Here is a 13,276-nt window from a genome sequence, read left to right as displayed (position 1 = left end):
AGCCTGACACAAAAGTTACAAAATACAATGGAAGGGGGGAAAAAACACACCAGAGCAGCAACAACAAGCTTGACAAAAAATGTACAAAATCTACATGACACACATTTTAAAACACTTCTGAGGAGCATAAAATAAAATCTGAATAAACGGGAATATGTATCCTATTCTTGGATAAGAGGGCGCCATATTGGAAACAAGCAAATTCAAAGTCAACCCACAACTGCGATATAAACCTAACAAAACTGCCACAAGTACGCACATGTGCACACAACTTATGTCAAATAATACAACCAGACAAGCTGATTAAAAAGTTCCCATGAAAAATAAATGTGCAAGAATAACCAAAATACATTTGAAAAACATCAGATGTTAAAACAATTTAAGACTACTCTAATTTAAAAAATTGACTGGAATAAAAATTGAGATCACAACAGCAAACAGTCCAGCGCAGAATCCAGTTCACACAGAACTGGAGGAAGGGAGCTGCACCTTGCATGGCGGTGGAAAGACAAATTCCTCAGACTTCAAGAACAAAGTCAGCAAAGTCAAGTTGGAATCAAGTCGGCCTTTTTACAGATGACGCAAAACTCAGAAACTATCAAAGAAAACATTAATAAATCCTATTACGTAAAAAATTTTAACTTCAGAATGGAAAAATAATACCTAAACAAAATCAGGTACTAAAATGACAAAATGAGGGGAAAACATGCCACTTGTAAGAGAAAGGGCCAATTCTCTTGGCTGACAAAGGTCTGTGATTCAAATAAAAAATAAAAATAAAAAAGACCACAACAACTGAAATAGAAACCAGGAGCAGGAAAACCAGCACAGAGAGTAGCGTCTCCAGGGCGTGGGCGAGGAGCTCCTGGGCGCCCTGCTGTGGGGCGCGTACCTTGCCTTCGCCCACTGCCCGTTCAACTGTGTTTATCTACTAAGTAAACATGCCACTCCCACTTCCAGGGGTTTCTCTAAAGGATGCCCCCGTAAGCATGCATAAAAAAGTAAGATATCTTACAGACTGGAAAGTATGTAGACCAGCCTTGTTTGTAGCGAAACACTGACATAACGTAAGTTCCGAGCGACCGTTGCGGAGGCGACAGGCATCGGGATACTAGGGCCCATTACAAAAGTAAGGCAGATGGGCGGGGCACTAAGACACTACCCCTCAACACACTAAGTGAACAAAAGCAAGGTTCCAAACTCCAGGCACAGCACGCAACCACGTGTGCATCAAACCACACACACAGAAGCTCCAAGGAAAGTGGGAAAGGAAATCCACATGCTCACACTCGCTCCTTCTGCGGAGATGAGCCCTGGGAGGACCACCCAACTGGTGGGAGACCCTCCCGCCTGAAAGAGCAGTGCCCTGCCACTGGGGAGAGGAAGTGTGAGACTTACTTCCCACCGTGTATTGTCTGGTACTTTTTTTAACGTGTACATTGTATCTAAAAAATAATAACAAAGATAATAATAAGAAAACAAAAAGTAAGCCGGTGAAGGCCTCTGTCAGTGGTGTCTTGCATCTCTTGAGTGCTCACAGACACTTAGGAATTAATCAAAACGACGTTAGCGCAGAAGCTAAGTGCAGGTTTCGAGCCGATTCAATTACAAGCATGGTCTTTATGTTTTGCATAGGCAACATTTACCCGTACGGAGAAAAGGATTTGGAATTCGAACTAGAGCCGTCTGTGCTCGACATTAAGTCTGCGGGGCCCAGGGAAGAACAGTAAACATGTTAGTACAACAGTTATCAGCGTGCCGCGCTGTGACGTTAGGAGATTCTGACATTTCAAAAGGTGTTACTACACAGAGAAGAAGAAAGAAAAATCAATTCCTCGCAGGGCAGAAGTGAGTAAAGAAGGACGGATGTGCTGTTAAAAAAATCAGAGCCCACATCACTGGAAGAATGAAAACGCAGGAAAGCAATCCGTTCTCATCCCGTCACCAAAGTAATTTACGACTCTGCTGGGTGCCTTGAGTTCGCTGCTCCCTCCAGATAGGTTTTTCACAGGTCAAATCATTTTACGATGCACTCCAAGGGTCTCTACTGAATATTCCTTGAAATAAATGAATTAAATTTGGACTTAAGAGAACTCTTTTACAGAATATTTCAATCTTTAATGGAATGAACTGCTGTGGATGCTAAAACATATGGAATGAATAAAAACGACGACACGCTGGTGAACGCTTTTAGATAATAAGCAAATCAAATCGTTGCCTTTCAAACGAGCCACACGGCCTGCCGTGGAGAGTGATGGCCGATGCCGCGTGAGCACGTGCTGTTGCAGAAGCCGGCTACCGACCGGCTCTCCGCCCTCCGCGTGCGTGAGCTCAGGAGCCTCACGGCGACCCTGGGAGCCACGCGCCGCACGTGAAGTCACTGACGCACAGAGGGATGAAATGCTTGGCCTAAAGACACACTCAGACCCGGGCTTTGAGCAGAGCTGCCCACCGCACAGTCACCCTTAGGTACATAATCCAATCTCTCCTGCCCTCAGGTCACCAACTTATGAAATGAGACTGCTGCGCTGAAACTACAGGACCCACGCCAGCTCAAGGATTCCCCAACTCGCCAACCTTATAAAAAACAAAACAAAAAACAAAGCAAAACAAAAAAAAAAACCCCAAAACCCATGGCTAGTAAGAAACGCTCCTAGAATTTATAAATGGATGAGACTTTCCTACATTATGGCAACACTCGGCCTCTCTCCTTCTCTAGCTAGGTACAAGTCCCATACTAAGTCCTTTATAAGATTATCACACTGAAGAGTGCCCAATGGGAAGAAAAAAATCAGTCACCTGCAGGAAATAAATTCCTCATTTATCCACCTCAGAGGAAACCAGTATGAACAGCTTCTTCCCGGTCTTTTTATGCACACACGCAGGGTATTATTCATGAAATCACATCATCCTGTACATACTGCTTTGTACCCTGCCTTTTTCATTTCAACGTGCAAGAACACTCGTCAAGTTCACAAAGAGAAACCACTTTTCATGTCTATGTAAGGTCCCACCACTTGGATGTTGTGTGGGATTTCGTTTTATTGATTTAAAATTGTTTAAATAAAGCTGAAGTAAAATTTAAAAACTCATTTTGAAATACATTAAGGCTTTCAAAAAACTACACCAACAGCGCAAAGAACTCTCTCATACCTTCTCCCAGCTTCCTCATACGGTTCTCAAGTCTCAACATCCCAGTACGACGATCAAAAGCAGGGACTCAGCACTGACGTGAGACCGAATTAACCCGCAGCCCGTATCCCGTATCCCGACTTCACTGACTGACCTCTCCGCGTCCTCTCCCCACCAGGACCCACTGCAGGACCACGTGTTGCACTGAACCGTCATGTCTCCTTCGTCTCTTTTAACCGAGGGTAGTTCTTCAGCATTTCTCTTTTTGCTGACCAGAATGCTTTGGAACACTAGCAGCCTGTCACTTTATAGGTGTCTGGATTTCTGTTTGTCTGATATTTGTTCAGGATTAAATCCGGGTGATGCGTGAGGGGCAGGAAAACCACACAAGTGGGGCTGTGACCTCCGGAGACGCGCAGGCGGACACGTCCCGGCACTGGGCACTGCTGGTTGCCTGGGTAAGGCGGTGGCAGCCAGGCTTCCCCAGCGTGAAGTGACTGTTTGTCCCTTTGAGGTTAAGAGGTATTTTATAGGGAGATCTTTTGAGACTAGGTAAATATCCCATTTTTCATCAGACATTCACCCCTCATTTTGGCGTCTGTGACGTGTGACACTGTGTCGCTAAGGCACTGGCCGATGCTGCTGCTCTCCTGCGATACTGTGAGACCCGCTTCTCCTTTTCCCGTCGATTTATCTATTCCCTCAATAATTTGTTTCTATCCGTCTGTACTCACGGGTGCTGGTTTTAACCTGTGGGCTATAACCCAATGCTACCACTGCCTGCTTGTCACTCGGTATCAGGTGGGCCGGACACACACCTAATTCCGTCTGCCCAGACTGAGGGAAAAAGTAACCGAGGAGCTCCTCCCACCTGCTTGTGCACGCACCTGACTTCCTAGTTCAGATCTCACCACGTCCTCGCCACTGAGGATAACCAGCACGTATCTGTGGGACTCCGGGCTGGGTTTTGAGAGGGTGCCTGTGCCCCTGGAGCCTGGCGGTTAACGCGCCTCCTACAGGACCCGGGGACCCCACTTTCAGCCCCTCTGGCCCGGGCACTAACTAACCATGTTTCCCAACTGAAGACAAGTACTCCCCCGCTGCTCCCCAAGCCTCCGTTTCTTTCTGTAAACTCGGGCTAACAGTAATACCTGTAACTCACCAGACCGAGGCGTGGGGTTTCAGATTCAAGAAGATAAACACAGACAAAGAATCCAGCACAATGTCCAACACAAGGAGCATGTAGTTTACAAATGTTTCCTATTAGACCTGCCGTGATGATTACAAAGTATAGTTTTTCTAGTTTCTCTGGACACAACCCTCAGACACAAAGTATTCCTATAATAAATGAGTCAAAAAGAAAAAAAAAACCACTGCTAAATGGAAACAGATTCTTTTGGTCCCAGTATCACTACTTCGGCTCAGTTGGATGTTGCTTATGCATTATGAACAGTAACAGAAAAACACTATACTCACCTGTATTTTTGATTTCATTGCTTGAAGAGACTGGACCACAGGGATGCAGTAGGCAAGAGTTTTACCTTTTAAAAAAGTACGAAAGCAATTAAAATCATAGACTCTAAAGATGTAGGAAAAGCAAAGGAAGTGAAGAAAATGGGCTCTGCTACCTCTGGACAGCACTAAACCCTGGAGACGGAGGAAGGGCACATCCGACATCCAAGAGAGGCGAGCGCGGAATTCGCCTGTCTGCCACAACTCCCGATCTTGTTTGTAAATCCAGTACTTCCCCAAAACCTGCAGCTAAAACCCTTCACCCAGCTAACAAGGGGAGACAATGACACATTTCACAAGTTACACAAAGGCTCGACTTGAGGACTACCCCTCCAAGCTAGAAAACTCCTTCAAAGTCACCCCTAACCATGCACCTGAGCTTCACGGCTACGGGAGTGACCTGCACGGCGCCGACGTGCTTGGGACACGGCCTGAACCCTGAGCCAGCCTCTGAAGACCATGGAGAAGCCAAGGAACGGCAAAAGCTCCGGGTTCCCACCCACCTGAGTGGTGGCTGAGCTGGGGGTGGGGGGCGTGGTGAAGAGCCGACCTGCCATTCTGGGCACAAGAAGGGCAGAAGAGCAAGTCTATGGAAAATTCTGGAACACACAAAAGCGGTGTTCTGTGCTGGAGCAGAACTGGCACCCAAACAGCGTGGGCTCGTACCGGCACTGTGCTCTGGGATCAGAAGGGAATACTCATGCCCTGCTGGAGTGAGGAGGGCAGCTCGGGCCACAGATGTGGGACTGGGCACAGCCCTGACAGAGGCTGGCCACCTCCTGATCACTCCCGATCGCAGCACCACCAACCTCCCCTTCCTTTCACGAGGGGAACAAATTCAGGGCTCTCCTCCAGAGCAGGCATGGCCTCCTTCCTTCCCCCAACAAAGTAAAGCCACAGCTGCCACAGACAGACACCTTACTATGGAACCTACTGTGTGAGTGTGGCCCGGGTATCAGGGAAAAGGGTCAGAAGTTAAGTGGCGACTGACCTGAGCCCGTCTGTGATCTCACCAGAGCATCTCTGCCTTCCAGCAACGCCGGAATACTTCGCTTCTGAACACTTGGGCCACCCAAAAGAAAGAACACATGCTGAGCTGTAACATTTTACCCTCCCCTGTTTACATGCACAGACGCAGGACACACAAACCACAACTGCCCCCATTCTTTGCTGTGTCTGCCAACTGCTGCTTTAAAAGAGTCACCTAAACATCCAAACGAAGGTGCTGAGAAACTTTCGACGAATGGAGGGATAAGAGCTCAGTTCAGTTGCTGGAACTCAGCTGAAAATACTGAGGCGAGCCAGGATTGGCCGCTCTAGCAACCGGATTAAAAAGAAAAATGGCACAGGCATGATGACAAGCTCGAGCTACCATGAGAGCATACCCGGCCCCCTACCCCCGCCTCCTATGGCAGGCGCTGGGACCCAGTAAGACGTGACAGGAAGATTCCCAGCAAGAGAGTACAAGGAAGCGTGCGGGCCAAGCACACAGCCCGCAGCTGCTTCCCAGTTTCACCAAAAAAACCGAGGTGTGACTACCACAAACACACTAAGATGTGTGTCCACACGTGTATTTAAACACAAACAACTAAAAGGGCACAGAATTCATTTAAATTTGATCGATGAAACTGAACAAAAAAAAAATGGGTAAGAGGGGTTCTCCTTTTAGTCTTCAAGACCCTTACTAATTTGTACCTACGACTTAAATGTGATGGTTAGTAAAATTAGACTATAAAGCATACACACTCACAAAAAGGAAGTTCATCTCTTCTCTGTACCTGTTACTATTCACCTGTTACTATTCTATTTTCCAGGAATCATCACTCTTAAACATTCAAATAATTTTTTTTTTTCTGTATCCCATTATACCCGACCAAATATTTACTCCTTTCTTTTTGGCTGCCTCTAGTTCTTTCTACTAAAAAAATGACGTGACAAATTCGATATTGTGGACATATGACTGTCAGTGTGGCAAGGACACCAGCGGGATCCCATGCAGACATCTTCCGGACCGGATCAGAGCTGAGAACAGAAGTAGTTGGGGACTCAGTCTCTCCATTTAACAAGTGGGGCAACTGGGTGGGTGAGTGCTGTCTCAAGCCCTCCATGGGCAACAATCCAGCAGTGTTCTCTAACACCAAGACGCAAATTTGCTCAGTGCTCCCCAGATAATTCCGGTTTCGCTGGTCAGACACATTCAAGTCTTAACAAAAGCAAGGCTGGCCTGGAACCCTTACCTGGTCATACTAGTCATGTTTAAGACCGTATTTATTGTGGAAATCTAAAAGAGAACACACAAAATATTTTTAACTACTGACTTCTTGGCACAAATGTATGTCAGGCAAATGAAGATGCAAAGAAGGAGAAGATACTGGGATAAAAACCATGGCCGTGCTCCCCCCACCCGTGTTCTTCCGACCAGAGAGTATCACCTGGGGGTGGTCCTGCCCACCATCCCCCACTCCATGCCCCTACACACACACGCGCACGCAGCAATGTCTGGAAAAATTTTTGTTGTCCCAAGTGGGTCAGGGGACACCACTGGCATCAAGTGAGTAGTCACGGAGGGCTGCTGAACATCCTATCACGCACAGGACAGTGCCCATGAGTTATCCATCCCCAAATGGCCACAGCATGAACCTGCTCGATGTCCTCGCTCAAACCCGTAGGTAAGAAAACGGCTTATGTAAGCCACCCTAAAGGGGTAAGTAAACTGTGACCATAGGAACAGAGGAAATCCAGACTCCCTAAACGTTAATGCATTTTTCTCTTACTCATAAATAAGAGCGGAAAGTTCATTCACAGTCCAAACAAACAAGCAAAAAACCCCCACCCATTTGTTTGTAGACAATGTATGTTAAAACAGCCTCGTCTTCCTTCGATTCTTTGTAACAAGAGTCTACCCTTGATATGAAGATGCCAGCTCAGTCCCCTCCTACGGTCATTATGACCCCGTCACCCACATCAGCTTCCACGTCCCGTCTACCCACTAAATAGGAGCTTGTCCTAGAGTCCCATAAGTGGAGCCCCAGGCCTACTTTGAATTAGGTGAGGAAAGTGTTTAGTTCTTTAGAAGGGGGGTGGGGATGGAGGTAAGGACAGCGAACAGTAAACTAAGCTCACTGGGATTATCTTGGAAGAGCATCTTGTCAATCTGACTTCACTCAGGTAACTTGGAGCAAAGTAACCAGCCTGTGATTTTTTTCCCTAGAACTGTCATTTCACAGACCTTCCCAAGGAATAGCCCCACTGAAAAAAACCGAGAGACACTTACTAAATGTGGGTGGAGGTCCAGTTCCTGGAAAGCTTCCGAAGTGAACACCTCTTCTTGCACCTGCTTTACGACAGGTCTGCAAACGATGAGCAGAACCCAGGCATCAGTTCCCGTCGAGAGAGAAAAAGGCAGAAAACACCGAACTCCTCCTGTTCCTGAGCGCACCTGCCCCTGAACATACCTGTGGAGCTCTGGGATTTCAGGGTTGTTTTTAAATAACGATGAAGTCCTAACGCACAGTCTCTGTTCTCGGGTTCCGTCACTCACACCGACCAAAGGTTTCCTTGGAGAAAATGTTTTCTGTGCCTTCCCCTTAAAAGTCCTTTGTGTTTCTTTAGCAGCAGCTTTCTTGGCCAGGAGAAACACTGCCTTGTCCCTCCGCTTCGCTGGGGGAGCGTCCCCGGATGCTTGGTGTTTTCTTTTGATGGCCTCTGCTTGCTGCGTTGTCCCCAAAAGGCAAGAGCAACAAGAGATGCATTAGTCCATGAAGACAGACCTCGGAGTGAAGCCTGACTGCCCACGGAATTGCATCTCTCCCTGCAGAGATCATTATGCCCCATATGTCAAGCAACAGTTTAGGGTCTGCAATCAGATTCTTTGACTCAGCCTTTTTTTTTTTCCCCAAAAAGAAAAAAACAAAATAAAACAGATCGAAACGCAAACACTCAGCTCATTCATCCACTAGACCTCACCATCCATCTTCACCATCAACTCCACCAAGATGAGGGTGAGGATCAAGAAGGGAGAACCCTTCGTGGGGCTGAATGTGAACAAATGTGAGTCTCTTTTAAGGGAGGAGAAGCCCACCTTGCCAAGTGTGCCCGCTGTCAATCTTTATCTCTAGATGTCCACCTACACAAAAAGAACAGGGGAGGGGGGAGCACATCCTCTTTCTCCACCAACAAAGCCTGTTGGTGACTAGACATGGGAAGCTGCAGCCCTGCCCATGCCCAGGAAGCGGGAACCTTCATTACTGCTCACCCCAGAGTGCTTGGATCGCTGTCATCCTCCCCCTCACGCTGCTCCCCGGATTCAGATGGCTTGGAGACGATTCCCACTCGCCGTTTCCATTCCAAATGAGAATTCTGCTCCATCCATCACTTCTACCACGATTATTTCCAACTCTCCTTGCCTTTCAGGTCCCCATCTGATCACCGATTACCGGCTACAACACTCGGCATTTTCTTGCCTGTTGCTTATTTCTGTAACGTGGATGTGGTTACATGCACGATGTCCAAACTTCTCCCAGGAGAAGAAACATCCAATTTTCTTTGAAGAAACATTTTATTTTCTTTGGCCTTCTCTTCCAGTGTCCACATGAATAAAAAACATCCCGTGAGCAGCCAGGGCTTATTGTTCTGGCACTTTGGTTTCTCCTGGAATGCTATTTGCCCCTTAGCTCGAAGTGATAGACTCCATTTACACATCACCTTGCTTTGGCCATGGCTGACAGCTTCAGGCCAACCCACCAACAGCAACACTTGCTTGTTCCTGACAACTACAGAACTCCTGTATCTAAATAATTCAATAAATACACCTTTGAGTATTTACTATTAATAAAGGAAGTACTGACCTACTCCATCTTACAAATCTATTCTTACAAAGTCCCAAGTTTATGAATGTTCAGATTAAAGAAACAGATAAAGTCACGTTCCAGGTCTGCTGAATCATTTACAAGGCCGGATGGAACATGTGGCCGTTCCTTGATTTATGGGACAACAGACTCTTCGGAGCACTCCCACCAGGCACGGACTTCCTACTACATGCTCCTCGACAGGTGGCCTTGCTGTAGGCCACACATCTCCTCTTACTGTTCTCCATCGCTGGAGACACCAAATTCTAGGGGTTAGGAAGCTGTTTCTGTCACTTGGACAAGATCCGCCACCTTGATCAACTCTCTGCTAGTCTGATGCATCCCATTCCTTCACGCATCATCTAACTGCCTGTTTCTTCTTTGGACTTAGTAGCCCCAATAGGACACCAGCTTTCAATCCTTTCTCATCCCAGTCACCTTCTATTCTCACGTCACCTGTTCTCTAAAAGCAAGTATTCAGAATTAGGCACAATATTTCATAGGCTCTCGCTGCTCTTAGGCTAAAATAAAAAACCTGTAATATGATCTACAAAGCCCTCTAGAAGCTGGCCTCTGCCTATCTCAGTGCCCTCGTCCTGTGCCTCAGTCGTCCTGGTCTTCCTGAGTTCCTAGAAAGCACCATGCTTCTTCCTTCCTCAGGGCCTTTGCACATGCTATTGCCATACCCACGTCTGCAACACCCCCTCCCCCCGCCACCCTTTGGCTGGCTAACTCAAACTCATCCTTTAGATCTAGACTCACTGGGTCCTCAGAAGAACCTTTCCTAACCTCTTCTCTCCACCTAGTCAGGCCAGGGCTCCTACTCTTGGCTCTTCTAAGAGGCACCCTTTGTCTTTGCTGTAGCATTCACTACAATTACAAGCATAAAATGTAATTTGTTACATGGTGTCCGTCAACCCCATTAGACTATAAACTCTATGAGGAAATGGACAAGTCTGTCCTGCGGCACTGCACCCCCTGTATGGGCTCCATTCTGCCCAGAGTAAGTGCTCAATAAACGCTTGTAAGGTGAATGACAACAATGGAATTATCCCTTCCCATAATGTGGACGCTATTCCACTGCTTGTTAGCTTTTCTGTCCCAGCATCCACAACGCATTCATTTTTAAAAAAACTGACCACTCAGCGGCTGTCAAGTAGCATGGTTCTGATGATACAAGGCTGAAAACCAGACAAGCCCTTGAGGAACTCACAGGTTATTGGAAGAGACAAAAGTATAAAACCAGAAACCCAAACCTACGTTTGTACTTAGAAGAGGTCTGTACAAAGGATTATGAAAGCACGAAACAAGGAGGCCACCGCGGCCTACGTCAAGGGGAAAGGAGGCCAGGAAACAGAAATGCCTCATGAGGTGGCACCTGAGCAAAGAGGAGCAAGGACATACCTGAACTTCTAAAAAGGCAGTTCTGCAACATTAAGCAAATTACCTCCCTCTGAGTCTCTGTTCCTGTACCTGTAAGACAAGTGGGGTCTGGCAGACGACCTCTATGGCCCATCTAGCCCTAAAGGTCTAAATACTATGCCTCTGATATTAATAAATACACTAGAGCCCCGGAAATATGCTGAGTACTTATGTGAATTAGCTAATGTATCATCCCATTTTAAAATGAGAACACGGAGGCAGATATATGAGGTAATTTGTCCCAGGATCGCTGAGGGAATCCAGGCTTTACTTAGGCCCTGATTCTACAGCCAGGGTTCCGGATGGTCATGCTGTAATACTATTTATTAACTGTATCCTGCTTGGTTAGAAAACAGCATGTGCAACTTGATCTCCCGTTTGCTTTCTGCAAGGCTATACACCGAAATGTTAACCAGAGTTACCTCTGAGTATAGCAGTTATGGGATTTTTTTTTCCTTTAATGTCCTTATTTCCCTATTTTCTACAATAAACTTGTATTACCTGAATAATCAAAATTCTGAATATCAAAAATACTGAAAAATCAAAAATTTTTTTAGAATGAAAACACTATATACTGTTATGTACAGCATCACTTAAGTTGTCGAGGCCTTTCCAAATGCAGTGTATTAGTTCTCCGCCCCAGATTCAGGCCCCTGGCAGATGAGCCTGGCATACCTGAAATTCCCACGCAAGACAAAACATGCAGATGAAGACGAGGGCAATGCAGACCCCCGTCCGCATCTCACTAACACTCATCCTTTTGACATGGCGGTTCAAGTGATCAGAAAGCCAGACATCCTGTTTTTATCCCTTCAGCTCACTCAAGGAGGTGTTAATAGTGCTTCCCCTGGGTTACAAGGCACCTCCACAGGAAAAGCACCCCAATAACCCCTGGACACAGCGATTCCATTACTCAGAATGGAACCAATACGACTTTACTTACCGTTGGCGTTTATTAAGTGCTTCTATGGGCCAGAAAATATAGTCTTCGAGTATTTTATTTACTCCTCACAATAACTTCATATAAAACAGAAACCAGTTTACATCTACTCTTTATTTGGTGGACAATTTTATGTCTACGCTGCAATTTACCATCGTTTTATAGATTGGAAAAGTAAGGTCCAGGGAGGTGAAATAACTTCCCCAAGTTCACAGGACCAGCGTGTTGCAAGGTGCGCCTTGAACCCCAGGTCTGTGCTACTCCAAATCCCAGGCTCCCAGAGGCTCTTCAGTACTTCCGTTTCCTCCTCCTAGAGAAGCAGCGACCCCACTGCCTAGCTGGAAACTCCTGCTCCCAAACCTCTATATCCTAAAGCTTGATGATCACCGAAAAGTCACCAAAGACAACCCTTCTACGCCCTCGAGGAGTATCAGCTTCAACACGCGGGGATTACCTGTTGCTTTCTGGAGAAAACACGCCTTCCCCCGCACGAGGTGGCATAGTTCCTGGCCTCTGTGCTAACTCGGGATTCTACAACAGATGTTCTGCCCTGCAGCCCCGCTCGCTTCCAGGCGGGAAGTCAACCATCAAACCAGCTCCCAGCTCTGGCTCGGTTGACGTTTAAAGCGTCTTCCCCCTCCCCAGGGAGCGGGCTACAGGGCGCTCCGTGTTCTTCCCCACTGCACGTGGGTGAGCATCTATGCCACTTCTGAAAGCTCTCGGAGGCGGTCTCTAGGCTCCGGTCCCCGTTCCTGAACCGAACGACCTTCAATCGAGGCACCGGGGCGAGAGAAGTTAGGGGGTGTGGCTAGCCGGCGCCCGGGCTGGCACACCCTGCGGCAGCCCCTAACTCGGGCGGCAATCAGCTCCCATCCCTTCGCGACCTTCGGGGCCCTCCGACCCGCAGCCCGAGCCGGCAGACGCCCCTCCAGCCCCGCTCCGCGGCCGCCCAGAACGTCCCGGCGGGGCCGCGCTCCGAGCCCAGACACGTGCCGTTCAGCGACTGCTCCAGAAGCTGCCAGACAGCCCACCTCCCCCGTGACTCGCTCGGTGGCTCGGAACCCTGCCCAGAGGCGAGGCGACAGCTCGCGTCGTGCGGCGGGCCGGGCCGCGGCGGCGGACGGCTCTGAAGCCGGATCAGAACTCACCCGCCTCGCCTGGGCCCGGCGGGGTCCGGAGAGCGTCCCGGGGTCGCCGGCCGGGGACTCCGCAACGTGGAGGAGCGGCCCGCCGGCGGCTGCCATGGCGCAGGGCGAGGCGCGGGCGGAGGCGGACACGGGCGGGCGCCGGCACCCGCTGGCGCGGCAGGACCTCCGGATCCCGGCCCGGGGCTCGCCTCGGCCCCACGTGGGCGGCGCGCGAGGACCCCACTTAGCTGCCCCGCCGGCTCCTGCGGCCGCGCCCCTTCCGGGTCCCTAAGCGC

General features: G+C 48.3%; 1 protein-coding gene across 1 annotated transcript in view; it reads right to left on the bottom strand.

Annotated features, from left to right (window-relative positions):
* The window catches only part of DDX31 (DEAD-box helicase 31), a 67,784-nt gene extending 54,552 nt beyond the window's left edge, over nt 1-13,232 (bottom strand). The window contains exons 1-6 of the mRNA XM_046023025.1: nt 13,002-13,232; nt 8,100-8,356; nt 7,919-7,994; nt 6,882-6,925; nt 5,636-5,706; nt 4,609-4,673 (exon numbers count right to left, since the gene is read on the bottom strand). Of these exons, the coding sequence (XP_045878981.1) occupies nt 4,609-4,673; nt 5,636-5,706; nt 6,882-6,925; nt 7,919-7,994; nt 8,100-8,356; nt 13,002-13,097 (609 nt within the window). The 5' untranslated portion in view covers nt 13,098-13,232. The remainder of the gene's footprint in view (nt 1-4,608; nt 4,674-5,635; nt 5,707-6,881; nt 6,926-7,918; nt 7,995-8,099; nt 8,357-13,001) is intronic.
* Between the last annotated feature and the right edge of the window lie 44 nt (nt 13,233-13,276).

The sequence above is a fragment of the Meles meles genome, chromosome 11 (assembly GCF_922984935.1).
Source record: "Meles meles chromosome 11, mMelMel3.1 paternal haplotype, whole genome shotgun sequence".
In the NCBI taxonomy this organism is placed as follows: domain Eukaryota; kingdom Metazoa; phylum Chordata; class Mammalia; order Carnivora; family Mustelidae; genus Meles; species Meles meles.
This window is presented reverse-complemented; position numbering and strand designations above follow the sequence as displayed.